This window comes from Bombus huntii, chromosome 9 (assembly GCF_024542735.1).
Source record: "Bombus huntii isolate Logan2020A chromosome 9, iyBomHunt1.1, whole genome shotgun sequence".
NCBI classification, from domain to species: Eukaryota; Metazoa; Arthropoda; class Insecta; order Hymenoptera; family Apidae; genus Bombus; species Bombus huntii.
In genome coordinates, this window is record NC_066246.1 from 5430189 (window position 1) to 5457919 (window position 27731).

The 27731-nt window shown below is 42.1% G+C and overlaps 2 protein-coding genes across 27 annotated transcripts; one reads left to right on the plus strand and one right to left on the minus strand.

Annotated features, from left to right (window-relative positions):
* Positions 1-383: 383 nt before the first annotated feature.
* Positions 384-27726, plus strand: LOC126869546 (electroneutral sodium bicarbonate exchanger 1). 26 transcript variants are annotated; one of them, XM_050626208.1, is made up of 24 exons: positions 384-504; positions 1460-1677; positions 8016-8146; positions 8768-8908; positions 10554-10619; positions 11998-12136; positions 12235-12454; positions 12562-12685; positions 13067-13243; positions 14469-14573; positions 15292-15395; positions 15472-15657; positions 19147-19353; positions 19433-19845; positions 19912-20077; positions 20464-20622; positions 20749-20898; positions 20996-21275; positions 21355-21740; positions 21825-21932; positions 22002-22136; positions 23954-24132; positions 24206-24329; positions 25032-27439. In XM_050626208.1, exons 3-24 carry the CDS (start codon positions 8023-8025, stop codon positions 25107-25109), a joined length of 3771 nt encoding a protein of 1256 aa, XP_050482165.1. In that variant the 5' UTR covers positions 384-504; positions 1460-1677; positions 8016-8022; the 3' UTR covers positions 25110-27439. The 26 variants fall into 26 exon arrangements, 23 of the variants coding, with proteins under 23 accessions (XP_050482165.1, XP_050482164.1, XP_050482163.1 ...); XM_050626207.1 differs by having other exon boundaries at positions 443-702; XM_050626206.1 differs by having other exon boundaries at positions 443-697.
* Positions 15664-19140, minus strand: LOC126869552 (uncharacterized). The gene is made up of 2 exons (XM_050626237.1): positions 17956-19140; positions 15664-17650 (listed from the first exon to the last, which is right to left on the minus strand). Exons 1-2 carry the CDS (start codon positions 18164-18166, stop codon positions 17541-17543), a joined length of 321 nt encoding a protein of 106 aa, XP_050482194.1. The 5' UTR covers positions 18167-19140; the 3' UTR covers positions 15664-17540.
* Positions 27727-27731: the final 5 nt, after the last annotated feature.

Genomic DNA, 27731 nt, shown 5'->3' on the forward strand with positions numbered 1-27731 from the left:
CCCCTTCGTGCACGAAATCTTTCTATCGGCTACAAAAAGGTCTCGTCGACGAAGAACCTTTTAAATAAATTTGTTTGTCCTTCTCTGCGCTCTGATCTAAATGTGACCAGGTAAAGTTGATTTCATTCCAAATACCAAAACGCCGATATAGTTTAAGTTAGTTGGTATTCAATCGCGATCGATCGATTTTTAAGTTATTTACTCGTTGGAAACAACGTCGATTCGAGGTCGTTGATGGGAAGAAGAAAAATGAACCGATGGAACGACGAGAAAGAAGGGAAAAGGGGAGAATGCAAAGGGGATGAACAGTTTGGAGTGGATGGATCGGTAGCCATCGGTCGGTGGATGGTCGCGAAGAGGCAGTGGGGCTGGTGGCGGAAAGAGTCGAGCTGGCCACGTGGATCAATACCGAAGAGGGTGAAGCTGCCTCCACTGTTCACGAGTAGCAGTATGCTCGCGCCGCGGATACGCGCCGCACGTTCCTCGCTCGAGTCCTTGCACACAGTGAGCAAGCACACAGCACAGGGGTTCAACGACTACGTTAGCGACGTACTCGCGTACTCGAGCCACTCGATCTTCCTATTGCTTCCGATTTGTCACCGATCCGAACCCAGCCCAAAAGGATTTTGATTCACTCCGTTTGGCCGCGGCCGTAGGAACATGACATTCCACTGCTATCTCAAGGGAAACTCTGATTGTGAGGTCTCGCGCGTTAAACTTGCTCGGTGGTTGACCCTTGCCTCTCCTTCTAATCGTTTCGCGACCTGACACCTGTCATGACCGACTCTCGCCCAACGACTTGCCACTGCATTTACTCGTTTACCTCGTTCTATCCATTTAACTCGCTAAAATGAAAAGTTAGCTCGAAGAACGAAATACTTGTAAACGAAAGAACGGACAAAATTATCGTTTTATACCTCTTCGTACAAACAATATGGAAATAGAAAACTTTGGTGCGTCTGAACACGCGATGTTTGCATCATTATCCGTGGTAATGATTGAAAAATTAAAGGAATAACTTGGTTTCTTTTTTAACTAATCTGATCGACACGCAACTATCGACAATGCTTCCATTACATTACGCGATTCTTAGTTTTTAAATCGATAACAAGAACATGAACGTTTAAAAAAAATCTGCAAATGCTCGAGCACGTTTCTAGATTTCGCTTATCTCAGAGGTAAAGTTACATAAGTACAATTGCAAGCACAGCACTGAAAGAATAATATCTATTTAGATAGAGAGAGAATGGGCGAGGCAGTCGATCGCTTTGTATTTCGATTCCCAAATGGCAAGATGGTGTTAAATTGGAAAAGCAAGGGAGGGGCGTCGATGTAACGAGTCTCCGTTTTCGAAAAATATAACGCGTCGTTCAGCTCGCTATAATCTTTTATCTCGTGACAACTCGTTCGCGTTTTCTCTCCGCTCGAACGTCCACATCTTCGCCTTTTCTGCTTTTAGCGTGCAGCTCTGTATTCGTGGAGAACGTAAAATGACATCCTAATCGTGGATATCGGTGGATCCGGTGGGTAGCGATCAAAATCGTGAAAGTGTACCGATCGGTGCGCCGACGTGCGAGTTTTCGCGCGGTGATGCAGGCTGCCTGATATAACGCGATCGCGTTCCAAAGAAAAACACTCGCGATCAAACGACGTTCGAGTCTTCCAGCAAATTAGAAGGTAAGCAAATATTTTAATATCCTCTTTCTCGTATCGGTACCTGAATTACCCGAGAGAATTCTTCGCGTACTTTGGATCGTGTCAGTGGAAACCTACAAATACCTGGAAAGGTTGTGCATCGTGAAGAAACGATTTTCATCGATACACGATAGAGCTACTCGTAATGAAAAACGAATGAACAACAGGTAAATGTAATCAGGCCATTAGGCTGATAAGCGCTCCGTGAAGTGTCTGCTTATCGGAACTCTAAGCTTTATTTGTAATTATATTTTACTTAAGTATGATTAACGCACTTCTTTGAAGATTAGTCGTTAAACGACTTGGATCTAACCAAGCGATAACGATAGGCGAAGCGGACAATCGTTGTTTCCTTGTGAAAGATTCCTTCTTGATTGACACTGGAAAGATAGGCGATGCTCGAACGAACGCTAATAAAGAATAACTTAACACACAGTGAGCGCGTGTCCACTGACGTTCGTTTTCCGTAAACTGATCCGAACTACCCGCGCAACGCACAAGAGTGCAATAATTCGACGATAATATGTATATATATAATTCTTGATACGTATAAACCTGATACAAATGTTTTATGTTTTTTCATGAACTGTCAGTCACCGAACCGTGTTATTTTTATCGATGATTATCAAAATGATAATGATAATGAGTGAAAGGTTAAACAGTTTGCTCATCGTTGTTGACGCGCCGCGATTGCATGCCCCACCTTGGTCACAATTTCTTGCAATCTCACCTGCATTCAATCACACGAATATCTCGACTTCTAACTAGTTGACACTGGTTTCGAGCGGTTTTCATCGATTCCTTGGTATTTGTTGATCGCGAGATCCACACGACAAGTCAGTTAGTTTGTGCAATCGTAGCATAAATAGTTTGGACGCGCGATCTGACCTATGATCGTAAAAACGACGGTACGTTAGGGACGCGGAGCACGGCTGCTCCGAACCTGTCAGCTAAAACGGAAAAACCTGCCTCGAAAACTAGCTGTTTGGACAAAAATTAGCGAAGCGCTGCAAAGAGCGAGCAAACAGACAACGCGGTATCAATTTCTCAATGCAAACGTTTGTGAATTACGCGAGAATTGATTGCGTCTATTTAATCGGCACGCGTGGCCACGCTCACACGCTCCATTTTCTTTTCAAATATCACCTATCTATCTCGAAAGTGGAAAAGACGTCACGAGAATATGAAAAGAGGGAAAGTTGGTCGTTCGCGAGGGGGAAAAGGAATTACTTGGGACATCTGGGAAGTCGAGAAACTCGTAAGTCGATTCTCCCGCATCGTTCACGCGAAAACTCCACCGGGTCATTTGCGTCACGAGACGGAATTGGTAAAATTTGTGAGTCGTGAAACAAAGTTGCACACGTTCGAACGATCTTTCGGAGAGCACGATATTGAAGTATTATCTGAGTGGAGTTGACTTATCAGCGTTAGCTGTGCGTATACGAAACAGCAAATGACCGATGACTACTATCAAACTATGCGATGACTGGCTGACTAATGTTCCTCGACTGCCACTGACCATCGTCGACGGTAAGCCCTTGGAACACAAACACACATCGGCGTCAGCTGGTCGTAAACAGTCGATCGGCGATCATCGCGCTGCTTGGACATACGTAAACGTGCGTATAAGCTACGTAACGAGTGTGAGAGTGGGCACGCGAGTGTGATCAACCGGTGCAGACCGCGATTCCGCTGTCTGTCTAGCAGCCTGCCGTACCAACGTGCCTTCGTGCCAGCACCGTGCTACCGTACCAGAAAGTGTCTCATCGAGAGTGTATCACGCCCACATTGGCGTTTCTGTTTCCACGTTACTCGAATTCGGCCATGAAGACCGTCTGACCGATCGCCATCCAACTACTTAACCCCATCGTCGTTCATCCGCTCCGATCGTAGCCATCGTATCATCGCAGCTTCCTCGCTCGAGTATCGGAGGAAGAAACGCCGGATCATGAACTGTAACGCCTTCGGGTACGATTCGAGGTAACCACATTTATCCTTGGTTCGATTTACAAGGAATTGGAGGCGCGTATATAAGTACGATGTAAATTTCCAACGACCTTGAACATGCAACAACTCGCGCCTTTCTCGCCAATTTGTGACATAATGAAAACGATCAAGAAGCATTATATTCGAGTTGTTTGACTTTGGAAACAGAAAACGCGAACACATTGATTCGCATAATGAAAGAACAGTGTTGTTCTCTCGAACGTAACTTCTTGATTAAAGGAACAAAAATGATGGCACGGAGGTGCACTTTAACCTCGACGTTACTCAATACGATAGATAGGATCTTTATCGATGGATTGTGCAAGGCCGAATTTTTAGGTACATAGATTATTTTTATCGGCTCGTTTAAATACCGAAAGCATTAGACGCTGCCCCTTTATCGTCGTTCCGTAAATGAGAATTCCTCGTCATATCTATTAGCGTTTGTCGATAGCGTTCTTTCCACATTCCCTAGCATATTTGCACTCGTTTCCGTAAACTCAAATGATACCAGCCTCAAACACTTTTCCATTTGTTAGCGCGTTAAATGAAGTGACTATACTTTAGAAGCTTTGATTTATCTGTTATCGGTGTTATCACGGTCAATTTTTCATTTTACTCGACTTTGTATCGCTGTACATCGTCATTGGATTTTTCATGGATATTGGTCTGCAAAATTATATAAAAACAATACACTGCAATATCTATCCGTCTATTTTCGTTCAGACGCGATTAACAAATTGCACGTTAAACAAAATCTCCTGAACTTTGCGTTTTATGCAATTTCACACCGGCAAGCATATCGATATAAAATAAAGCAAACAGCGAACGGAAAAAGCAGACGAAAGTACATACGAAAGAACTTGAAGAAACTAATTGTCCAGGCGATAAGTCACGCTATATCGTTGGTATCGAGAACGAGGTGATTCCGAGCCGTAGTTCGCGATAGTCGAATACGAAGCGCCAAACATGTACATGTATCGCGTCACTGTATATGCCTATTATTTTCTATTAGTTCCGCCGTAGTTTTCCAAGTTTAACATGGTAGTCGGTACCACCTTGCATGTTACTATGCTCTTGCAAGTGATGCGCGTAATACGCTACATTGCGAAATTTTCTTCGCAGCTCGCCAACGCGCGAGAATAATTTCAATGTTAAAGCGCATCGCTGCTTTTCCGGAACAATGTCATTCTAACGATCTGGTAGTCCAACTACAGTCATTACAATGAGCACTATATACGACGAAGAGACTCCGATGACTTGTTCACCGCGTATACATATACATGTATACGTCTGTTTGGATCTCGGTTTAGAAATTGATCGAAATTCAACCGATCGCGTCGTCTCTTGGCAGAGAGCCTGCATCGATCGCGATTCTCCTCGGATCTTACGAATCGAGCGACTCATAGCCGACTTGGTCGTCGATTGTTTTGGCGACGACTCCCCGTAACTGACGATTATTTCGATCGTTATACTTTTACGTTTCAATTATACAGACCGGTATCCGCGCGAGCGGCACAACTTTATCCCAGACGATAGCCGTTGGTCGAATTACAAAAAATAGCGTATTGCAAGGACTTTTTCATTTGACGTTGTTATCGCTCGTTAATGCATTTCATTGACCGGTCTGATGGACCTTTCCGTTGCTTAGTAATCGTGGATTTCGTGCGCTTTTAGCATCGTCCATCGCACGCGTTTCACTCGCCGGCATTTCGAATTTGTCGCGTGCATCGATCAATTGACGCTTGGCTTCGGTGGAACATCGAAAGTACGAGAAATTTTTGAAGCCAGAGAATCGGTATGAATCGTCGTATTTCCCGCCTTTTCGTATCGACGAACACCAGATTGACCTCCAACAATTAAACAATTATCGTGTGCTGCCCTCGTTTATTATGCCACTCTCCCTTCGTCGAAGCGGCAGACGAGATCGTCTATTATGTAAAACTACATGTATATGTATGTATACACATAGGTGGGACGTAGATAATCATAACCCGGTAATTATCCACTTGACGGCTGGTAATCCTCGGCTGACTGTTTGACGTTTGTCGCGATCTTGACATTCCGGCAATCGGCCTCGATTAGAGGAAGCTTCTTCGAATGCTTTGGCTTCGTTACACCGAAAATCTGATCGATTCTCGCGGCCCTACTATCTCGCGTATTTGGTGAACGCGTTTCCCCGCATCCCACGATACGAAACTTCCACGAACGTTCGTGCTTCGTGGAAATTTAATCAGACGAAGGAGCAGAGAAACCGGTTACGAATTGCGCATCTTCGTTTTACGATTGTATCAAAATGCAACTTGCATCCGTGATAATACGTTTATTGTATTCGTAGTCAAAGATATTATGAATATTCGCTAGGATCGAGTGCCACCGATGCTACGCAGTGATTCAAAGGATTTCTCGCGATATAATGATAGTAATAGTAAAATAGATCATAATTATATCATAAAATATATCATATATTAACAGACCATAAACCAATTATATGTGTACATAACACGACAATCATATAAACATAGCTTGAAAATACAAAAGCGATATCAAACCGCTATCTACACTTGAAGATTACACAAGCTGCATTGCAACGAAGAGATATTTCCGGCAAAAAAGTCGAAGCAGTCGGCAAAGCAATTTGCACAATTAAGAATACGGTGCAACGGGCCCGAACAACCGCATCTTGAACGTACATTGTTAATATCAAAAATATTATTTGTCCTATATTGTTAACAATACACTTCAACCTCCTTCCCTCGATCTATACTCTCCGACTTTCCCGTTTGAGAACGTCGTTTACTCGTCCAAAGCAAAGAGAAAATACGAAGGCAAACGTATGGTAAAAACGGAATAGTCGATTGCATTTGTACATATAGTTCTTCCGGTAACAAATTCTCTTTCACGATTAACTACTGTCATATATGTACATCTTTATGTGTTTTTCAATGGCCCTTTATTAATCGTCGCGTTCATCGCTTGTTTTTACAGCGATGTAGATGTAATTTATTATTATTTATGATTACACGTAAGTTACTATAAAAAACAGAAAATAAGTTATTACACGTCTTCTGATCGCGAAATGAGATCGTGTAGCATCATATGAAATCGGATAGATCGTTAAGTTTCTTATGTAGCGCGAAACATTCACGATCCGCTCGTAAATTCTTGTCTCCTGGTCAATGTCGTTCGGAACGTTGTCATCATGTTCGTTGCAATTATTACCCTTAGCGAACGTGCTGGTTTCACGTAGTAGACGGCATCGTATCGGCGAAAGAGCCGCGTTTTCACGATGCTTTATTACACGAGATACATGCGCGATATACTCCGAGCTAATCTGCTTCGACATAGCGATCAGGTTGTGTCTATAATCGCACGTGTCAACCGATTGCGCGTATCGCGTGACAGCCATTCACGATCTTCGTGCAACTATTACCTACATTAGAATTTCGCTCGTTAGTATCGTCGATGGAAAAACAAGAGTTGCTTCAAACTGACGGATGTCACACGTTTTCATCTATCTACCACGAAGATGACGCGTCTACGAGAAACGAAACACGAGAGATACAAAGTCAATCGCGTGCAGCACAAACACTCAGAACTCCTGCCATTGTTTCGCGAATACATCGTCGAGCATTGTCGACGTTTATCACGATTAGAGTTCTCGTCGTGCGTAATTAAAAATGCAACGAAGTATGGACCCTGAGGAAATATCTGTCAGCTATGATTCATCGTGAGTGCTCGTATTTGAAAAATAGGCGACCAAATTTGCTGCAAATCGCTACGCGTAAAGATTCGATAGCAAGTAAGCGAGAAGAGGGAAATAAGAGAACGCGTGCGTGCTCGCGCTGCAACACGAACAAAGTACTTCCTGTCGAGGAAGTTTAATTATTATAAAATCGCGTGTGCATCGCCAGTAACCGCGAGCAGACGACCGTCCCCGCGTTACTTCGCAATCCCACGCGCGTTTTTCCTTCATAAGCGTCGTTGAAAGACGAGAATTCGGGGGAACGATTTACACGTTATCGGTACTTTTGTCGAGAGTCGGATATATTCACGCGTCGCTACCGCAGCGGACGAGTCGCTATCCTATTCGTGCGAACATCTGTTCACTTCGATAACGAGCCCACGAAATACACATCTTTGAACGCGTCGCTGCTACTGCGGCGAACGAAGGTAAATCGTTCGCGGTGTATCGAGGATGTCGAATTGAAACGAAACAACCTTCCAACCTTCGTAGAATCACTTTGTTAAAAATTTTTGTGATTTCACAAAGAATCAGAAAAATTATCCTAACCATTAGATGATTACACGTGTGCGTTTGATTTATTTTTTAGACCGTGGATGCAGCCAGGTATCGGAGGCGGAGGTGGCGCGGCCCACGTAGGTGGGACAGGTGACGACGAGGCTCCGAAAGATCCCGGTGTTCGGATCACTCATCAATCTTACACCGAGAAAGACTTTGAAGGTATCGAAATTTCTTCCATTTATATTCTGATCTTCTTAAAAGATTCCCACCGATTATCGAAAGCAGCTTTCGCACCTTTATGTTTCTTTGCGATTTAATCGGGCCGTCGATGTCTACCGTTCCAGCGTAGGTCAGCTGGATACACGAATCTGGCTTCGGTGTTTGCTCATAGAACGCGTTGCCGGTGCTTCGAAAATCGTTATTCCGTTTAGCAATGTCGTGATCTTCTCGTCTGCGTTGAACGTCGGGCTCGAGGTCACCTGTCCCCTTGCGATCTTGAACCGTCGACATTCCACAGACGAACAAATCGATTCGGATTATCCGGCTGACTCGTAACTATTCGCATCGACCGACGTAAATTGATCTAGCCACGGTAATAGAGCGGGTGTAAAAGGTTTAAGAAACGTGGAGATGGAAAGAGGCAACGGGATTATAAAGGTCTGTCGGTCGTCGGTCAAAGATAGGGGAGACACCGAGTGTCCTCGACCGATAGAGAAAAGATCGCGGTGAATTTCTCTTTCTGTTGTGCTCGATAGGATTTTTATTATCGATAATCGTAGGAATGTCGTGGAACGTCGACTCGAGAGCCACTGACGCGAGTTCTCTTTCATCTGCTTCCAGGTCACAGAGCGCACACGGTATATGTGGGCGTGCATCTACCAGGCGAAAGGAGACATCGTCGTCATCACAAGCACCATCATTCTCAACGTCAGTTGGGAACAAGCAGTACCGATAAGGAGAATGTCGACAACGATAGGCCCAGTAAGTTTTCTCCTCGTTTGCGTTTCTGCTTCGTACGCACCCTCGTTCGCTTTCTACCCTCCGTTGGATCTTTCCCTGTGTCGCGTCGCAGCCCCAATTGTTCTAAATCGGCTACTTATCGGACCGCGTTCCAGCTAAAGGGTTACCCGTGTTTTTTTCCTCGCAACTAACATTTCCCTACACCGTTGGTTAATCCATAAAATCAAAACCGCGACAGATCCACGCCCACCGTTTCGGTAAAACGATCGATCGGTGCCGCACCGCGCCGTCCCAAACTGAGAGAACCAACCTAATCTCGTCTCCTCCGAATCCGTATCATGTGTTTCCCTTTCGGTAAAGGACGACTGACGCTCTCCGACGTAATCGATAACCACCGCGAATAGAAACGGGAGACAAATGTCTCTTGTAGGTCACGAGTTTTCGAGACTAAAGTAGCCTCGATGCTACTACATCGAACTTAGTTAATCGCTCTCGTGCGGCTTCAAAAAGATCTACTATTATAGTTGGCTGAAGAAAGGCACTTGAAGTCAAGATACGAAAGGCTGGAAATTCTCACCAACTTCTTGGTTCGCTTGATTTTCACCGATCCGTGGAGGTTCCGACGAACGAGCCGCGAAAAGTTTCTGACGCTGTGCCACGTCGTTAAGATCGCGGAGCATCGCGAGAAAAGCCGTTCGCGTGCTTTCGCACGGCTATTGTCGGAAATAAAAAAACGAAACAGCGTCGCTACTAGCGGATGCTGAAACGGTTCTTTCGTCTGATGTACGCGCGCGTTCATACGGACCGTAACACTTTGAAAACTACTCCGACGGTTGGTTCATATCCATTAGCGGTGTCGTGTCGTTCAAGTAGCTACCGCAGAACGCGCGGCTAAACGTTACATGGTATGTTACACTTTGCGGCATTATTGAACGATATGTGGCAACCAGCCAACCACTTGTCACGACTTCTCTGGCTGTTCACCCTATCTTTGGCACACTGAATATAAGAGGGTGACCGATATCGGGTTCTGACAAGGGTTTCCAGCCCTTGTCTCGCGAGATACTTCGCGTCCATTCCTTGTTCTTCTTACAAGAAGCTGGGAAAAAATATTGGTAACAAATTCTTATAGAAACGCGTTCACGTATAAGTATGATTCGCGTTTGAGTAATACTAGATCGTTGGTCTGGAAACGTGTCATCCTCCTAAAAATGCTGACCGCAGTTCCTCGATCAACGTTTAATTTCTTCGTCCCGATAAAATAGATTTATATATATATATATTCATTTGATAAACCTATGATTCTATGCTCAGCACAGTCGTTTAATCTCTATCGACGTTATTTGAATGTATATCGAAGCTATGACTCGCGTTTTCTTTCCTTCGCCCCGTCACCCGTGTCACCTGCAAGCGACATTTTTAATTTCGTCCAAGAGAAGCTATTTATGTCGCAAACCTTCTGGCGAATATCAGCCACCTGGCTCCAGGTAATTTCTCGTTGATTCGACGAGATGGCCACGTTTCGAGGTTGAGAAGCCACGCGGAAACACTCTTGTACGACGTGTCGAGTCACCGTGAAAAACGAAACTATGAAAGAGTAATTGGGAGAAATTCGTAGTTGATCGGCGAACTGGCGTCAATGTTTGTTGTATCGTTGACGTTTCAGGACAATTGCTGATGACTCGAAGGAGTCGACTATCTAATATCTGCGATCCCGACGGCGAGATGATACGTAAGCTAAAATACACGTAACTGAATTCTATGTATTCTCGGACACACTTACCAAAGAGATCATTCGTACGTGAAGATGAAGATGGCTCGAAAATTCCATTTCCCTGAACTTTCAGTGTTCGCTTAATCGTTCAGGCGCATTTAAAAAATGTAAGAGAAAGAGTCGACGATTTAAAGAAACAACGAAGAGCAATTATACCTGAGGATCTTGTCAAGGCTGCCGTAATCGCTCCGGCAATTTGGCGAGTTATTACGTTCGATTAGATTCGTAATTTGTACTCACGTTGTAGCATGATCCAGCTCGAAGAAGATTAATATTTATCAGATCAAATCGTTATGTGTACGATATAATGACTCACGACTTGTTCCACTATTTATTGCTGTTACATAAAGAGTGCTGCATTCGTTTGCGTGACGCGATTGCGTTAATGTAGATTATCTTTACGTAGATATTCCGCGAACCAAAAAGATTGAATTTTCTTACGGCCAGCGAAACGAAACAATAATTTATAATAATCCTAATCGGATACAACCATACGAATGGTCTCGTTAGATATTTTCCGATATGACACTCGACTCTACTTGCGATTACATGCATCACTATAGAACAGCTTGCGATAATTCAAAAAAAAAAAAAAAAAAAATACATTTCTAACACTTTTCTTAAGCGTGTGCATGTGTCGTTTGTCATTATGCACGCAATATTTGCGTTGATCATTCTGCACTGCTCGATCTGATACTAGCATACTTTTGCTCTCAGAGTGCCTCGCATTTTCGAAGGTGAACTTGTCAGCTCTCTTTTCGCAAACTCCACGTTTCTTCCCTACTATTTAACGATGTACGCACGACATTCTTTCGTTGTTCCTACAAACAATGCACTTGAACTGGCTGAAAACATCGTTTATTGCACTGAGAAACACAGTTATAAGATACATACGTACCAAAAGTCATTCGATATTCATTTGAAGATGGTTGGAGGTCATATCGATATCATCCGAAGGTCGTTCCATCATATCAATGTCATTACAAGATCTTTCATAGTCATCTCAAGGTCGTTTTGTCATTCGAAAGCCGTACAAAGATCATTCGAGGCGTCATGTGAAAGTCATTTGACGGAGATGGTTTCGAAACCGCTCAAGATCATATCATATAGCGATCACCTATTTGTTTCAGATCATCGTAAGGTTATTCGCAGTTCACCCGATGTCATTTCAATCAACTTTAAAAAGTAGTTGAAATATCTCGATATGGTGTTTTATCAGACGTGTTCTCTTTCTCTGTTTTATATAATGTATACATAAAATGTTCCGTTGTTCCGTTTGTTCTTTTACTAAACGACAAGAAGCCTGATGGTTCACGAAGCACGTCTGAAATTACAGTTACACCGCCAGCCCAGAGGGTGCAGTTTATTCTGGGCGAGGAAGTCGGCGACGATGCACACGAGTCCCACCCCCTCTTCTCCGAGATGGAGGAGCTCGTCAAGGATGGTGACGAGATGGAATGGAAGGAAACGGCCAGGTAGTCGCAGCTCCTTAGAACCTTTTATTCTCGGCAATGACGAAATTCTTTCCCGATATCGGACAAATATAATATTTATCTTGACATTTTCCATTCAGGTGGATTAAGTTCGAGGAAGACGTGGAGGAGGGTGGAAATAGGTGGAGCAAACCTCACGTAGCGACGCTCTCGCTGCACGCTCTCTTCGAGCTGAGGAGCCTGCTGTTAAATGGAACTGTGATGTTGGACATGGAGGCGGCGAGTTTGGAACAAATCGCCGATTTGGTACTCGATAACATGATCAACAAGGGCTCCTTACCGATCGAGGCGAGAGAAAAGGTATGGATGGAGGCTCGTGACCAGACTCACTCTCTCTCTCTCTCTCTCTCTCTGGCTTATGAAATGTTGAAGCGCAAGTTTTAACGAGAAAGCTATTTGGAATACAGGTCAGGGAAGCTCTTCTGGTGAGGCATCGGCATCAACACGAGAGACGCAAGGATAACAACATGTCCAGGCTACCAATTATCAGATCCTTGGCCGAAATAGGTCGAAATCATTCCTCTTCGAAGAGTAAGTTCGCCATCATGCATTTTCGATTAGATCATTCGATGTTACCTGAGAAAAAGGGTATTAATACTTAGCTATCGCGCGTGCGGTCATTTGAAACAAAACGCGTTCTTTCGATTATCCCGATTCGATCAAGCGTATACCTCTTTTTAAGCTCTAAATATTTTCTGCACTTTATTTCTTTTCCCTTTTGCGAAAAATTTAATTTATTTAAGATATTTATCTGTTATATTATTTGTTTACTCGACATTATGCCAAACATGTTGAACGAGAAATTGGAGAAATGTAAATGGTATGTGAGTGGGGTCGAAAATATCCGACAGCACTTTAGACCTTTCAAAATTTCCTCACACTAAACGCGTGCAACACGCTCGACATTTTCAGATTCCGACTGTACTTGTGGTTTGCATGCGTTGTTGACGTCAGATTTACAGGAGCGTCGCGACGCTAGGGACGCCTACGCTCCCTCCGTCGCTCGCAGTAGCAGTTGCCCGAATTCGAATACGGCTCTGCTTTCGAAAGAAGCGAAAGATCTGAAAGGACCGTACCTTCTAGTTCCAGGTATAACGTAGGCCAGACTAAGGCTAAGCAGCCTCGATTGCCTTGGGTTACGGTGCTTTCGCAGCTTTCTACATCCCTTTGTTCTCATTGTCCAACAGTATTCAACCCTTCTCTACGAATAACGTTTTAACCCGCTATTAAACATTAACCTTTATTCACGAATAATTTGTATGAACGTGCACGCAAGATTCGATTCGTTTTCATTTTGCGTAAAAATTCGTCAATATGGTGTACAGTGGCTACATGTGGCTACATGGATAATAAGTCCATCGACTTCGCCTGAATCGATCGTGGTACGAATATTTACACTTGTTTCTTATTTTTCAATCAGACGAATTCGGCATTCCCCACGTGGTCGGATTCACAGCATGGTTCGCGATGTGTCAACTAAAAGGTTAGACTGTCAGGTGGTTATTGTTCTTATAAATTTTTATCGATAGAGCACAAATCAGTGTCTTTCGTACTCTCGTCTACTTGGTAATTTTCTGCATTTCGTTGTCTCTTCCCCCCCCCCCCCTCTCTCTCTTTTTTTTTCACGTTCTCGTATATATTCTAGAACCGCAATAATGTAATATTTCCTGACATATATTTCCGTATCGAATGTGCATCGTCTCCCACTATTCGTTTTCCCGTGGACTTCTCGGTGTTCTACAGTAATTAAATATTGCACAGAGCGCGTTCATTATCGGTCGGTCTCGCAAAAGCGGCTCGGAAGGACGCTCGTGTCTGGCGAGTGTCGGCCGTTACTACTGCGACCGTGACGCGACACACATACACGGGATTCCAAGCAATTCTTTTCACGTTCTCCTGAGATAGAAGCGATTCGAAGGAAGTGCACGATCGCGGGAACGCATAGGTGAACCTTCACAGTACTAATCAGGAGGCATGATCTCTCTAATTGTATAATATGCACGTGACTCAATGTATACTTTAATTACTCGATATACTTTGTACTAGTAACTGCCATACTTATAATCGACTAACGTCTGCCTTTTCAGCGTTCCAACTAATCTTCCTCTCCTGTCTTTGCGATCTTTTATTATTTCCCTTAAACGATAAACGATTACGATCTCGCGAACGAGTTGCGAGTTGGAGCGAGTTTCGCTCGATAGGCAACCGTTGGCGAAACGTAGTGCACTGAATGAAAATGGGATTTCCTTCCTCCTTGGGTCCTTCCTCTGTAAATAAAGAACGATCCTGGTGTGTGTTTCATGCTCATTTTTAGTGGAGGAATCGAATTCTGCCCCGGCGATCGCCGGCGCTACAAGTCACGGCAGTGGGCCAGCGCTGAATGCCGGTAGCCGCTTCCTTGCCATACCCGGTAATCCCGGTAAACTGCTTTACTGTGCTTGGCACTTTTCTTATTTTTTAACATATTAGAGAATCCTCTCGTCGCCGTAAATTTCCCGTAGCAAACTATAAGACGCTATAATCATATCACGTACTCTCTCAACACGAAAGTCTGAACGACGAGAGAGTATCACGAGTTGTCGGAATCCCGAGTCGAACGAACGCTCCGCGATCATCGAGGTTGAAACGACGATGTTTAAAATAACACCTCTATCGGCAAACGATTATTGAGGGCAAGTGGGAACACGGAAAACAAAATCGACTCCGTCCTCGAGTGGCCGCAGCTATGTGGTCAATTTATCGGAAAAGTTTACCGTATTGGTTACCGTTCGAAAGGATTGAGTTACGTGTTCCTGATATTTAACGAAAGTTCTACGTGCTTCTGCACGGGGAATCTTCGAATTGAAAATTAACGTTCGCGTTAAAAAAGGAAAAGCAGAAGTAATTCCGATCTACGACGTAATCTCTTCGTTCTTCGTTGACCCGCGAAGTCTCTATTATCAGATTCCCGCAACTCGGAAACGCTTTCGACACGTGAACGTGGGCCGCAACTATCTAACTTTTAGCGGTGCTGGATAGAGGTGGTAATTGAGAGGAAACGGAAAAATATGTAGCTCCTCGATTACATTGCCCACGCGACTTCTCGTTGTAATTTACCTTGGGAAGACGCAGTAGGCGGTAAGCTAGATTTCTTTCAGGCCAAGAACCAGGCACCAACGGGATGGATCGAAGTCCAAGCAGCGTGTCAATTAGCCGAAATCACAGTTCGTCCGCCTTAGAAAACGGAGACGCAAATCACAAGGTTCGTAGACTTTAACGATCTCATCCATCATAATCAGACTGTGCGCAGAAATGTTTCTTTATGGTCTTTTCACCAGGGTAATACTCATTTTATGCGGAAAATACCAGCTGGAGCCGAGGCGAGCAACATTCTCGTAGGAGAAGTCGATTTTTTAGATAAAACGCTGTCAGCCTTTATTCGGCTAAGCCAGGCGGGAATAATGGGTGACTTAACGGAAGTTCCTGTGCCAACAAGATTTATATTTGTCCTGCTCGGACCTACGGTAAGATTCGTTTGAAATCTAGACGAAAGCACTTTGTCGATGAGTAAAGCGATTTCAGTTGGAATATCAATTGTAGCGTGCATCGCTAACAGAGCATCGATTGTGTATACCTATCGGGCAGATGTGGATTCTCGGGTAACTCGATGAAAAGCTCCTTTCGCGTAATTAACGTTTTAACGAAGCAATTGTCTACTCTGATTGCCTGGACTATTCTCGATCTCGAGAGAGCGATATACAAACCGATTTTTACCTAGCTTCGGTGAGAGCTTGATTTTTCCAATGATTTGTCGCGTTTCTTTTTCATCAGCGAACGTTTTATCTTTAGTTTATCGACCACAATGAATCTTCAGATGACTGAAGCGATCCATTTCAATCCACTAGACTAGATGAAACGACTTCGAAGCATTTTTGCATTGTGCACAATTCTAATCCTTTATCTTCAATATATTTTTCTTTGTGTTGTAAGCTTTCGCCAATCTTTGCTACAGAATCAGTAAATTAATCTGTTTAATCTCGACATAATGAACGGATTCATTTCTTTAATCGATCACTCACCGATGTTTCATTTTAAATCTATTTTAGGAAGGCATTCTGCTCGAATTGAAATCTTTGAAATAAGGTATAACTAATGGTTATTTTCTAATAATATTTTTATTTATATAATGATCTCAAAGGGGTGGTAAACGTGTTGACATCTACCGATCATCAAACAGGTCAAGCCAATATTTATAAACATAATGGGAATGGGTTCATTTAGATGGGAATGATTGATTAGAATTGAATTCATAATCCCAAAACATTATAAAACTTCTCAGAATATTAATTTATTCGCTACACTCTGAGATTATTCATTGTTAGCATGTGTACAAATACTATGACAACAAATATAAATAACAGAATAAATACAGCTACAAAACAAGCTCGAAATAATTAATACTTTTTTATTCTGATATAGATTCATGAACATTGACAATTAACTAGTATTAGCCAATCAATAATAAAATCATTTTTTACATACAAGTGTTTCGTTCATCGATACTGATTCGATTCGTTAGATGGTCTATAGAAGATACAGTCGCTCATACTGAAACGGTCTGTCAAAAATATTTAAAAATAAAATTCAAAGTACAGAATCACCATAAATATATTATCCATGTATGTGCAATGTATTTTTATGTATAATTGTTGAAATATTATGAATACGTATGAAATATAGCGAGAAGAAAACTCGTGCACTCATCGTAATAGGTTCACGCTACACAAGTTGTCATGCCAGGATCACGTTTTACATAAACAATCGTACGTCCAAATGTCTATATACTAAAAATGTTACTTCTAATTCTACGTTATAACATATTTTACACATTCTTGCACTGTCTGTAGGTTTAATGTTTTGTGATTTTATATTCATAAATTTTCTACACTTTCTTTCACGGATTCTATTGCTTGCAATACTCTGAATATCATTATCTCGAGAACTCGATTGTAGATTGTTTTCTGTTTCTTTCTTTCCCTCTGTTTCTACGTTTGTAGACTGTATGTATGTATATAGGTGATTATAACCTCTCGCTGATATTTAAATCCTACTACTACATCTGACACCATGTACCTTATCTAAACATTGTGACAGTGTCAGAAGTGGGGACAGGCGGAGCAAACTGAGTTATCTCTTGCCCCCTTCTTCCCGTAACATTCTGACAATCAACTTCTCAACTCCTTATTATAATTTCTTAAAGAATGTTTGTAAATAAAACAGCGATAGCTAAGTTGGTCGAGGCTTGGATTCCTAACCGAAAGTTCTTAGTTTCGAATCCTCGACTTTCAATTAATTTTCAGCATCTTCTGCAGCTCTTCGCAATCTATTCGTAGTTGGTACACTGTGTTTATTGCAGTGTGCAGTCCTCTAATGATTCGGAATACTCAGGATGCTCAGGATGATCATCCACTTGTGGTGGGTGTTTGATGTTAGGGTCTCTCCGCATATCTCCTCCAGCTGTTTAACATTAATGAAAAGTAAAAGAGCAAACAAAATTGGGTAGATTCATGTGCATTGTGTCTTTTCTCCCATTTTCCAAAGGAACACGCTACTACCAATTGGTATCTCTTCATCTTCTAAAGAAGTTTTAACTACACATACTTATAAGATTTATGTCAGAAAACAATGCACATGAATTTACCCTATTTTATTTGATTTTTATTTTTTATTGAGAAACATGCCAAGTAGTCTCTAACTTTGAATCTATTCTGTTTTTTTTTTCTTAACATTTATTCCCAGTTACCACTTGGTTTGTTCTTTACAAAGATCATCTTGTGTTTCCCGATCTTGTAAACTATCTCTTCTAAAATCTGCATCTGCTAAGTGTTCCTTCGTTTGTGGCATAGATTTTGGCCATGCTGCAAATGCATGTGGTCTAGCATTGTAACCAGTATAACCAGGATATACTAGTTCCTTAGTCCTTCCCAGACTTAAACAGCAAAGTTTAGCTGTGATTGATGGTTCTAATTTCATTGAGAAGTTATGGTTATCAGGACTAGATGTAGGTAATTATTTATAAATACATTTCTACAATTATACCTATGTCTGTACTTCTTGGTAATGGCGGTATAACTGCTGGATCCACTCCAATTAGTACATTAGCACAATTAAATTTGCGAATAAAGTCCTTCTATCCAATACCATACCTTTGCTTGACATTCGAAACATGTCACTTTATCACCTTCGCTTATGTAATAGAATCCTACAGCTGCAAATTTTTTCGGTCCAATGTATGGTATATGTCAATTTTCAAAACTCTGAAACCTTGCTGCTTCAAAACGGTAAACAATATTATCTATTTCTTCGCTCGAATGTTGCAGCAACTGGCGATGATAAATATACATTTGCTCGAAGGTTTGAAGTTTGTAACGTTTCCAAAGTCCAGCGTTTTATGATACAAATCATCTTATTTGAGTTATCGTTAAAAGTGTCTTCAAACCTATTTACAAAAAATTGCAACCGTTAAATAAAATATTATTAAAATATTATTAACTTACAATCGTGTTTTCTACAGTAAGCAATAAGTATCTTCCATAGTTTCAGTTTCATTTTATCAATGGTAAAGTTTACTTTCAATTCCATATAATAGAATTGCGCAACGTATGAAATGTGCATATTTAAATGCCGCATTGAATGTATAATCGTGCTCTATATTTATGGAACATGTCACCCCTATTTGATAAAAAAGAAGGAATAGGAGGAGTTCTAAGTTCGCTAAATGACTGCAATGTCGTTATGATTCGCGAATGACGGAGTATCACGAGCTTTTCTTAACACATAACGTTGTTCTTAACACATCGCACGTGAACGAGAACTTCCGACAACTTCCTCTTTCTCTCGATTCTTAGTTGTTTCGTGCATAATAAGTTCGTTTATTGATATCTGGCATTCCTTCTCTATCTATCCTGAACTTTCACAATTTCCTTTAACCATACACTTTGTTTGCATCGTAGGGTGGAATCACAGGTTTCCACGAGATTGGCCGTGCCATGGCTACGCTGATGTCCGACGAGGTCTTCCACGACGTGGCGTACAAGGCCAAGAACAGAAATCATCTACTTGCAGGAATCGACGAGTTTTTAGACGCTGTTACGGTTCTACCGCCAGGAGAATGGGACCCTGCGATCAGAATAGAACCGCCTGCTGCTATTCCTTCGCAGGTAAAATATACATGAGAAATCATTCGCAAATCGAGAATTTTATATTTTCGTAATCAAGCATATCGATCGATCTGCTCAGGATGTAAGGAAGCGGCCAAAAGAAGAGAAACCGAAGGAAGACCTAGACGACGAAGCAGACGAGCAAAAGTTGAGGGAAGAATCCGGTCTCTCGAGAACTGGCAGGCTTTTCGGTGGCTTGGTAAACGACATAAAGAGAAAAGTTCCGTTTTATTTTTCCGACTTCAAGGACGCGTTAGCTCTTCAATGCGTAGCCTCTTTTATCTTCCTGTATTTTGCCTGCCTCTCGCCTATAATTACATTCGGTGGTTTGCTAAGCGAAGCCACAGGCAAAAATATGGCCGCCATGGAGTCGCTCGTTTCCGGTTTCGTTTGCGGCATCGGATATGGATTTTTCTCCGGTCAACCTCTCACCATTCTCGGTTCCACCGGCCCGGTCTTAGTCTTCGAGACGATAGTCTACGAATTTTGCAAGTGAGTAGATTCTTACGACGTAAGAGGTTTCGTGGATAACGTAAAAGTATATCGTTATGTTCCTAGGAAATCAGATTGGAACTACATGTCATTCCGCTTCTGGATCGGCTCGTGGATAACACTGATTCTGGTAATCCTCGTGGCCATCGACGCTAGCGCTTTCGTGTGCTACATCACGCGGTTCACGGAGGAAAACTTCGCCACTCTGATCGCGTTTATCTTCATTTACAAGGTACGTGACCGATATTCTCATCTCGAACAACAGGAAAAGTAAGTTTCACTCGCAAAGAATCCGTTTTCGTTACCTACGTGAATCTTAATTGCGCAACAGTGTCCTTCTGCTGCGATACGGGTTAATTGGATATGGTGTAACTGTGTGTGCTTCGCGAATCGCACAATCAGCGAAATCGCCGACATCTGGGTCACGAATCGCAGTGTACGCGTCTAATCGAAGCGTTTTAAGCGGGCTTCGAAACCGTGAGCCGAAAGTTCGATCGACCTCGATCTTGACTAGAGAGTGGCAACGACAATCGAACGTTCTTAAGCTTTAATTTAATTCGTCAGCTTTTAATCGAGAGTATTCGGAGAGGAAATCGACTAAAGATTCACGCGTTTCAGGCCATCGAAAACGTATTGTCCATCGGCAAAAAGTATCCTATAAATACTCATGCGAACGAACCGTTCAACTACGAGTGTTGGTGCAAGCCGCCGAATGGCAGCCTACCGTCTAGCTACGACAACATTAATTGGACGGCGCTCGATCAAAAAACATGCCAGGTTAGTTGAACGTCAGCGTCGAACTACTCGTTAGCCGAAATTACAAACTGCAGCCGCACCTTGATCTTAAGGCTGACTCGATACAGCGTTATATCACTGATGAGAATGTCGTTAACTTTCTTTCAGAGTTACAACGGCACGCTGGTGGGCGATGGTTGCAACCTACCGCACTACATACCCGATGTGTTCCTCATGTCAATTATACTATTCATGGGCACATTCTTGCTATCCGTCGAGCTCAAAGATTTCAAGAACGCTCTCTTCTTTCCATCAAAGGTAGTATTACATCGATCGTCGTTAGCCGCGTGAAAATCAGCGTAAAAATCGGTAAAAGCTAGCGATCAAAGTCTCATTGGTCGCGCGTACCATACAGGTCAGACAGGTGGTCAGTGATTTTGCGGTGATCATCGCGATATTTTCGATGAGCACGCTCGACCATTTCGTGAATATTCCAACGCCCAAGCTCGAAGTACCGGAGGAATTCAAGCCGACGTTGGCCGGTCGGGGATGGATGATCTGGCCTTTCCAAAGCAATCCATGGTGGAGCGCCATCGTCGCGTGTCTGCCAGCTCTCTTAGGCACTATACTGATTTTTATGGATCAACAAATTACGGCCGTGATAGTCAATAGGAAAGAGAACAAATTAAAGGCAAGTGTCTATTCCTCGTTTGAAAAGCGATCGAAAAGTTGCCCGAAAGGCATCGATAAAGTGTATCGTTGGTGTTTAGAAAGGATGCGGCTATCATTTGGATCTGTTCGTCCTTGCGATCCTGATAGAAATTTGCTCGGTGATGGGACTGCCCTGGTTCGTCGCGGCAACGGTGCTCTCGATCAATCACGTGAATTCGTTGAAGCTGGAATCGGAATGTGCCGCGCCAGGTGAAAAACCGCAGTTCCTCGGTGTCCGCGAACAGCGTGTTACACACATTTTAATTTTTTTGATGATCGGCTGCTCGGTTCTGCTCACGCCAATGCTGAGACACATACCGATGCCGGTGCTGTTTGGAGTTTTCCTCTACATGGGAGTTGCTTCGTTGAAGGGACTTCAATTTTTCGACAGAATTTTAATCATGCTGATGCCGGTTAAATACCAACCTGACTATATGTTCCTTCGGCAGGTAAAATAATTAACAGCTAATGGTTCGTGCGTTGCTCAGAAACGATCAGATCTTTCATAATCCACTAATCGTAAACTGTCGTAGGTACCACTGAAACGCGTTCATCTGTTTACAACGATACAGTTGACTTGTTTAGCCTGCTTGTGGATCATCAAATCTTTCAGCAGCACCTCCATCCTGTTTCCTTTGATGGTTAGTCGTTTATCAAATGATAATAAATTAAGATAACATCGTTTCTCAAACAAACGATATTTTATACAGTTGGTGGTGATGATTGGGATACGAAAGTCCTTAGACTTGTTGTTCACTCAACGCGAGTTAAAGATCTTGGACGATGTAATGCCGGAACCAAGCAGGAAACACGCCGAAGATCTACGACAACTGGAGAGCGGCGAGGTTAGCACCGTGAGACGAGTACTAAATATCATCATTGGTCGTAAATAGCACAAAAAAAGTGATCGCGTGGCGAATATTTGCCCCGTGGTCACGGTAACTGTCGGCGATTACGATGAACCCGTGTTTTGCCGGAAACGCAGCGAACGGCGCGATATATTAACGAACGATCATTTGCACGTGGTCTAAATTTTACTGCACGTGTTCTAGCAGACGGTCCTCCTCGACGTCGTTTTATCGCTGTTTTCGTTAATATCTATCCGATCGAAGCAATAATAATAATAATAATAATAATAATAATAATTTGCCATTAAACAACGTGCCTGAACAACGAGAATGGCTCGCACCAAAATTGAAGAAAACAAAAAATATATTCGGTGGTTTCGTAAACGTTTTCGACCAAAATAATTTTCGCACAACTATGCGTGCCAAAATACTCCGACCAGTATTAATTACATGTAATAGTTGTTTCTTCGAATAATACCTAGCATTTTGGACACGACTGTTTTAAAACATAGATAAATTTGTTATCGTAGTTGAATTACATAGATTTGTAGGTAATTGCATATTTACTAAAAGTATACCATCGAAAGATTCGTAAACACGATAATAGTAACATTGCTTACCTTTTGTCGGCCTACGAGATTTTATTAAAACGCGGACGAATCTTCTTTTTGTTTTTTTAATTGAATTTACGAAACGTCGTTACCAGTTCGTGACAACACACGCAAAACTATAACGATGCCAATGTTTCGACAAGCATTTGACACACATGTATCCGCTCGATGTATCGTCGAACACAGATTGCCTACCTTAACATATGAAAATACATTATTGTTTAAGAACACACACAAATCTCTATGTAATCCTAACTCTCCCTTACGAAGCATTTACCGACACGTTTGACACATAGCACACGAGTCAAACACGCCCCGTTTGCATGCAATCCTAAGTTCCCGACACGTGTAGGATACCAGACTACACATCAGATCAGATGGACCTTCAGCATCGAACAGAAACCTTTCCTCGCTGTTCTCGCGTATAGTATCCGTCTTTTTATCAGATATATATTATTTCCAAGCACAAGATCCAAACATCATAACTTAAATACGCAGTTAAGGAGACACGCGCGTTTTTTTGTGGGGAAAAAAGAGGGAGAGGAAAAGGTAAAAAGATAAAGTTCTCTCAGAAAATCGGACAATCAGGGGAAAGTCGATGTGGAAATGAAAGAATGCCAGAGACATAAAGGTACCAGTGGTCGTCGAATCCTGCGGCTGTCATCGGTACGTGACCATAAGCGCACGTCCATAGTTCCTCGGCCTCGAGAATAATTGTTACATTTGTATCTACCTTCCTGCTGAAGATCACACCTTTATTACGCTGAACTTCAGACGTCGTGCACTGCGATTTAACAAATTTGATCACGATCGCGATCGCGGCAACGATGGCATAGACTCCGTCCATCGTTCCAGCGATTCGCTCTATCGATACTGTCATTCTGGTATCATTAATAAGCAACAAAACAATCGAGGTGATTCGGCTCTGCACGAGTCACGAAGGCTACTTTTCCACGCGATACCTGCTCGTTCTCAGCCGAATGCAAGTTTCATTTTCTGTCTTTTTTTTTTTTCCTTTTTCAGCTCGGACGATGCTAACCGAAATATCGCTTTCCTTTTATACCCAAATCCACCGTTCTTCGAGGTCTGTGGAGTACGGTAGTGCCGAGAGTTTTGCCGAGTTCAATGCATGGCTTGGTTTATTTTCTTTTCCGAGACCAACGAGAATCAAGCGCAAAGCTGAGTTTACGATTTGTCCCTTAGGAACAGAACGAGTCTATGGCATACGGACCGTCGGGAAACATACAGATTTCGTTAGCGAACGGCAACATTATGAAGATCCCAATGGCGAGCATCAATATCAGCGAAGAGGTGAATAAAACCGGGATTTGGCAACAAGTGAACGAAGGCAACGAGAAAACGAAACAAGTGAAACTTATCAAGTACGTGTAGTCGATTAGGATGTAGATAGAGTAACGACGTGAAAACGACGTTGTTAACTTGGCTGGAATTTAGCGCGGGAAAGCAGAAGAAGCACTCGAAGAAGGAAAACCTGTTGATGGCTGACGAGACTACGAGGCTGACTACGATGACCGAAGAGGACGAAGATGACAGTGGAATCTCTATCAAGGTGACAAACGTAAATGACTCTAAATTCTAACTACCACCACGATCACCAAACTGATAAATCACATGGCAAGTCACACAGCAAGAGCACCAATACACCGGCATGCAACATACCCCCTGTACGCTACTGTGAGTAAGAATATAAAAGGGGGCTGCACGGAACCCTCGGAGTCGTCTTAGATAGATCCGTCCTTAGGAACAACGACGACTCTGATAGAGAAGAAGACCTACTTTCGCATCCATTCTCGATTGTATCCGATGCATAGTTAAGTTGCAGCATGCAGTGTTCGCCAATAAGTATCAAAATAGAAAGCAACAGAAAAGATATCAGTGGACTTGATTTTCTTTCTATATGTCCAATTATCAAGATAGAATCGAGCAAAATTTCATTTTTGCATGTGTTGAATTTTATTGTTCGCACTTTCATATTTGATCTATCATTTGCACGCATTTATCGATAGTCGAGTGTAATTTTTCGTATCCATCCATGGATAAGAGAAATTGCGGAGCGATATTATCCGTTGCGATAACGTAATTACCGTGACATATAGTTTTCACAACCGTAACGAGTGGTTGAGTTCGATCGTCGGAACGAATAATTGTCATCGCGGCTCATTCAAAGATTTCTATGTACGTAGATGCTTGTTTGAAACGATTGGCTTCTCGTTAATGCGCTTCGCGAAATTATGCGGAATGTTTGATTTAATCGTTTCAGGTAGACTTGATACGATCGAAGGAAAGCATCAGCCCGTTAACGATTAACGGCACTACTTCGGCCGAGACTTCTGTCTAACAAAAACAACGCTACATTGGGAACGAACGCTCGCGATCATCTTTGAACGATCACTCGATCTTTGAACGATTCCGAAGATTCTGTTTTCCTTTAGTTCCAATTTAAACGGTACAAAGCACGTTTTGATTTTCCTCGTACGCGTTATCGTCCAGTCATGGTAAACGCGATCATAGTGGTCAGGAACAGTCGAGAAAAGTTATTACAAGGACAATATTTTATAGGAAATGGAATTGCACGCGAGATTATCTAATTTCATCGCGTTGTAGCTTGGACGAGTACAATTAACAAACGCCATTGACGGATACCTAGATGTAGCTGTCGTGAACCTTTTATTCGTAAAAAAAGGAAGAAAAAAGAAACGCACACATCATTGAAACTTAAAGTAGAGCGATCTAGATTTAAGATTGGATCTGTTGATAAATCGACGCGTGAATTGTCATCGCTGGATCTCGAATCTATTCTTGTCAGTGCGCAATAACGTATACTTGTAATCTAGCGATTATATGGATTAAGTAGTTTGTGCCCATAGAAAGTACGCCAAGAAAACCCCTTTGGATATATCGACGTTTCCTTCGAGGGATGTCTCGCAGAGGAGCTTGACCGATACGCGTCGTCGATCGTAGAGAAAGCGCCGAAAAGGTCGGTATTACCCCCAGTGACGAGACTCATTCTTCACCAACGCTCATGCAACATTAACAACATTCCTTTAGCACGATTGGATTTTATTAAAATTGTTCGAGTTTCCAATACACGTCAGATACCGGCCAACAGCGACAATATATTCATTATACGGTAAATGTACAGCATCTTTTTTACGCTGAGAATAGGAAAATTCGATTGCGTGGAAGAAAAAATTCGTACGCAAGGATATTAGAGAAGAGTTTTCCATGTTTTTTATCGAAATTTTAGCACGACTGAATTTCCATGCGTAACGCCGTCCCTTGAAGGATGTCCTTTTCGTTCGAAAAAAGGAATAATGAGATTTTTAACGTACTGCAGTCTTTCAGAACATTGCGCGGATCGTTACACGAATAGGCTGTTATTTCTCCTTCTTCGCCGGTTTTCAACCGACACAGACACGGAAACGAACCGATTGGTGCGAGAATATTAGAAGAGAATAATTTCATACGATATTTTTCAAGCGACACGTTATCAGATTATTACACGTTGGAATAAACCTCCGAGGATTTGCAAGTCCGCTCGAGAACTGCGTGATAAGTTCGTCGATAAATGAGATTAGGTCTTCGTATTTAGTGAGAAGATGAGATAGTAGCACTATAGATTAATAATAAAGAGAGGTAAGAGGCATTAATAGGCCTCCACCTGTATATACAACATATATTGGAACATCTCTATCGATATATGTATTATACATACAGCAAAGTACGATACGAAGCAGCCGTTCGTCTTGATGTTACGTGTGTTTGTATAAATTTAAGAAAGAAATCCGCTCGCAGATCTATACACGCTCGCAATGGGAAAGATATTATAGAAGCGCATGCGAGCGTTCTCGATCCCGTTTCAGACACATGTTTGCCATAAGCTAACGGGCTACGATCGTCATTATAGTATTTTAAATGGTTGTGATTAGAATTTTGAACATTTTATGGATGATGTGTAAGTACTTCCTAGTGAAAGAACAGTGATTTCAATAATTTTGTAAATCTTACGCGACGTAAACGAAATTCTGCTTTAAAAGGTTCGCGTAACAAATTATAATAACAGAGCAGTGAATGCGCGTGATACGGTATTCCGCTATATTTTCAATTTACATATTTTTTAAAAATCGCGAACACATTTGCTGCAACTTTTTACAAAGATATCACGAGAGTGTGCCGCGCCGTGTTTAGAAGACCTAGTTTCCTATCCAACGTATCTATTTGCAACGGAATACCGTTAATGATAAAGATGGATACCGAAGTTGAAAGCGTAGAAATTTATTTTAGGTACTGAAATAGAATTTTGTTACGAGCAATAAGTTCAGCGTATATACGCGGAGTTGTTTATCCTCGCATAACATCGCATCGAACATCATTCAATTTTCATCATGAATAAAAGTGTACGTAACAAATAACTTCCTTAATGATTAACTGTAGTTCGTATAAAGAATATACACACTTTGGACACTTGCTTCGGTGGTCATAAATGTGTGTATATATACGAACAAACGAGGAAACTCATTGCGAGCAACAATGTATATAATCAGTTGCAATCATATAATTCGCTGCCATGCATGCAATCGATGTATTATTAGTCCTCCTTAACGGAATTGCTGATAAATCCTGATGAAAAAAGAAAAAGAAACAAATACAATATTGATTACCCACAAAGCTCATTTTTTCTCGATTTATTTTCATTTTACATGTTTACCCAATGCTTGTAAGCTTCGATCATAAAATGCAGAAGTGAGCTCTTATTCACGTCCTACATCAATTTCCTAAGCATCCTCCCTTTTCTATTATTTCTAGGTTTTCAACGACGAGAAACAGTATCCGACGTTCGAAATGACGTTATTCTTACGATGATCATTGCGTGCAATTGCAGGGGTAAGCATTTGCAACCGAAGTCGCCACTTGAAATTGAATCAGAATTACCATACACGTAGTCACTGTACTCGATATC

Excerpts from the sequence above, each read along its gene's own strand:
- LOC126869546 (XM_050626198.1), top strand. The coding sequence starts at position 3,644 with ATGAACTGTAACGCCTTCGGGTACGATTCGAG. Across the intron at positions 14,574-15,291 it reads TGCCATACCCGGTAATCCCG|GCCAAGAACCAGGCACCAAC; the intron begins GTAAACTGCTTT and ends GATTTCTTTCAG. Across the intron at positions 20,078-20,463 it reads CGTTTATCTTCATTTACAAG|GCCATCGAAAACGTATTGTC; the intron begins GTACGTGACCGA and ends CACGCGTTTCAG.
- LOC126869552 (XM_050626237.1), bottom strand. The coding sequence starts at position 18,166 with ATGAAATTAGAACCATCAATCACAGCTAAACTTTGCTGTTTAAGTCTG. Across the intron at positions 17,651-17,955 it reads GGAAACACAAGATGATCTTT|CTGGAGGAGATATGCGGAGA; the intron begins GTAAAGAACAAA and ends AATGTTAAACAG.